Source organism: Anneissia japonica, unplaced genomic scaffold, assembly GCF_011630105.1.
Source record: "Anneissia japonica isolate Jap-2015-1 unplaced genomic scaffold, ASM1163010v1 scaffold1782_len167522_cov105, whole genome shotgun sequence".
Lineage (NCBI taxonomy): Eukaryota > Metazoa > Echinodermata > Crinoidea > Comatulida > Comatulidae > Anneissia > Anneissia japonica.
In genome coordinates this window covers 169,750-173,393 of record NW_022713947.1, presented here as the reverse complement: position 1 = coordinate 173,393, position 3,644 = coordinate 169,750, and the positions used below count along the sequence as shown (strand labels likewise).

The 3,644-nt window shown below is 34.9% G+C and overlaps 1 protein-coding gene across 1 annotated transcript in view; it reads left to right on the top strand.

The window, feature by feature from the left end:
* Positions 1–1,085: 1,085 nt before the first annotated feature.
* Positions 1,086–3,644, top strand: part of LOC117108818 (glutaredoxin-3-like) — a gene marked incomplete at its 5' end in the record, with an annotated part of 7,174 nt that continues 4,615 nt past the window's right edge. The window contains 3 exon segments of the mRNA XM_033250964.1: positions 1,086–1,260; positions 1,880–2,024; positions 2,391–2,501. Coding sequence (XP_033106855.1) covers positions 1,086–1,260; positions 1,880–2,024; positions 2,391–2,501 — 431 coding nt within the window.

Here is a 3,644-nt window from a genome sequence, read left to right as displayed (position 1 = left end):
ACCAAGGGCCTCTGCCATCATGACCAAGGGCCTCTGCCATCAGGTCCAAGGGCCTCTGCCATCAGGACCAAGGGCCTCTGCCATCAGGTCCAAGGGCCTCTGCCATCAGGACCAAGGGCCTCTGCCATCAGGTCCAGTGGCCTCTGACAGGAGGCCAGTGGCCTCTTACATTGGGTCCAAGGGCCTCTAACATCGGGTCAATTAATGCCCTCTGACATCAGGTCAACTGGTCTCGACGAGAGGTCCAAGATTTCAAGTTTAATTATTGTTTTACCCAAAAATGTCCATTGTTTTACAAAAGTTGGTGTGTTAACAGGTCAAAGGGTGTGTTTATACTGATAAACACAAAATAATCTATTTTTGTTAACTGCTTTTTAATGAGTGCCAGAGAGCCTGCTCGCGTTTCAACTGCATTTTAGCTTTTTAATATTTGTTTTCGTGGCGGAAATTACATCACCATTTTGTTTATACAACACATTCTCCAAACTGTATACTGTAGTTTCTTTCTCACTAACAAGACAATTACTTCATGTAAATTCTGGTCATAATGACAAGGAGTTGGATACAGTGTGTGGTGAAAAAGAGAATGTTTTCAATGCTTTCAGCTATGCTCATCGGCATAACGAACGAGCAAACAAATGAGGACAATGGTAGGCCCAGAAGAGTGGAGAGGTCAAGGCCAAATATCCCCCCACAAAAATAAATACGAAACAATTTCTTCACTCCACGTGCTTGTTGACGTTTTAGCTTGTAGGCCTAAAACATGAACAAGAGGCTAATCATTTTGAAAGTGATACGATCTATCTTTGCAGTGGTTTTATTTGCCGTTTAACTGGTGCCTTTTCTACTGCAGGGAAAAAAGCGATTTTTCAAAAAAGCAATTTTTTTTTTGTTTACTGTAGAACAGGCCCAAAAATATGTTTTTATTTTCAATTATCTCATCAGTATAAGCAGGTAATGTATAAAAATGTCTTGCCTTTGATACTGACTTATTAGTGAACAATATTGCATCTTGCTAGGTAACCATTTACCTATTCTGACCCAATTAGTAAATTCTCCTTTAAACACAATGTGTTGCTTCACAGGATCTGAACAAGAAGTTGAAGACACTGATAAGTTCTCAGCAATGTATGGTCTTCATAAAGGGCTCACCACAGGAACCTAGGTGTGGATTCAGCAAACAACTGGTTCAAATCTTCACTGAATCCAATATCCAGTTCAGTAGTTTTAATATTCTGACAGACGACACAGTAAGACAAGGTACAAACAAATCCACTTCAATAAAATTATAAGAATAATAATAATAATAATAATAATTATTATTATTATTATTATTATTATTATTATTATTATTATTATTATTATTATTATTATTATTACTACTATTATTGTTATTATTATTGTGAATTTTCTTTCCTTTAGTTAATCCAGTGTAAATTTATTATAAGTAAATGTTGTTTTTGCTTACAGACTTGACATTCTGGATTCAAATAATTTACTGAATCCAGAATGAATTTATTTCCTATGAATAGTAATAATAATAATAATAACAAAACAAGAATAATAATAACAACTTTTTCAGAGTGCTTCCCTTGTGGAGCATTTCGTAATTTGCTGCATGAGATATATAAGTGCATTGGCCCTCAAAACTCCAAAGCACCGACTTATACTCTTGGGTGGAGAAAGACAGCATGGATAAAGTGCCATAAGTGCACAGCGAGGGTTTCGAACCCCGACCTCCGAACCATGACCATTGGGCCAACAGCTTATATATATATGTATATGTAACAATTTATTAAACACGCACATCATCTGTGTTTGATAAAAATACTGAAGTGTAGATGATTAAGTTTTTTTTCCCTTTTCCATAATTTTCCAGGTTTAAAGAAGTACTCTGATTGGCCCACCTACCCACAGATTTATCTTAAAGGCGAGCTTATTGGTGGATTAGATATTATTAAGGAAATGAAAGAATCAGGTGATTTGGATTCTACTTTCCCTAAAGTAGAAAACATAGATGACAGGTAAGGAACTGTTATTAAAAATGTGGAATAGTATAAATTTATGATTCTAGTAATAAAATGCAAAAAAAAAAACACCATTCTCTAATATAGGTAAAGGTAGATATAAATTTGTTTTTAGTTACAAGGAAAAACCTAAATTTTTTTTATCAGTGTCATGTCATTAAAACTAAAGCCAACAGGCCATTCAAATGACGGATTGTTTGATAAGAGAAAATTATCTATTTAAAGTAAGTTGTTTTTTATGCTAATTTTAGATTATAATTTCAAAATGACATTACTCAACATATTTTATATTATTGTATTGATGCTTTTCTGTGTATTTTTATTTCAATCTTAAACTTACATTTCATTTTTTCTGTGTTCTAGGTTGTGTACTTTAGTCAGTCGTAGCCCGGTAATGGTATTTATGAAAGGAGAACCGGAGGCACCTCGTTGTGGTTTCAGTAGAACGTTAATATCTATTCTAAAGGACAATGGGTAATTTTATATTAATAACTATAATAACAATTTACATTTATATAGCGCATAATTGCGCAGTGGCTCTATGCACTTTACACAAAATTATAAAACAAAAAACATGTTGACTTTACAATAATATAATAATGTGCTAGGTCTCGAAGGGTCAACCATCCGCCTCTACCCTGGCGCTACCTACAGTAGGTGACGCAAACAAAGGAGCAGGTTTCACATTTGCAAACTCACTTATAGCAGCTGAGCTGTCGTAATTTTGTTAGCTTAATTAATCATTCATCCTATATATTATTTTTATTGAGATTACAATTAGAATTATGATGTGGTTATACTGTAGTAGTTCTGGGGCAGATGCAGGATTTGGTGGTAGGGGATGTGTGAGATTCATACTAATTTTGAGAATATGAACTTCTACGTGCCTGGAAATTGGACTCTCATACCAGACTTAATTTCATTTATTTTCATATCAACAATACAACAAATTATTTTTCTTAAGACACTTTACGGGGGTTCATCCCCCACCTCTGCATCTGCTCCAGTACAAGTTATGTATTAAGAAGAAATTATGTAAACTAACTTCTTTGTTTTTAGTTCCTATGCATGTAATGCAATAGGAACTATTGTAATCACTCTTGCTATTTCCTATGTTTTTTATTGTGTGTAGTGTGTATGTGTGTGTGTAGACATTTATGCAAATGCGCATGCGTCAAAGAAAAGTTTTCCGACATTTTGTTTTACATCGCGTGTGTGTGTGTGTAGACATTTATGCAAATGCGCATGCGTCAAAGAAAAGTTTTCCGACATTATTTTTGTTTTACATCGCGATGCGAAGATCGATGTGAAGTTTCTGCAGAGTTCAGTCAGGGCTCACGCTAACCGACCGGAATGTCGGCATGGATGAAACTATTTTGGTTTTACGGCAAAAAAATCATCTGCTGTAGGCATAGGTATTTTGAAGAAGGCCTAAAATAAAACTAAAATGTTTTAATACTTATTGAAATACATCGTTTCTTCATTTAGATCTCCATTTTTCACTTAGTCCATGCGACGTGTTTTTCTGTTGTATACGTATGAGTAGTCATATGAAGGTACTATATCCCCGACAGTTGGCTGTGCAGCAATGTACCCTTTGAATGCAAACTGAAAACA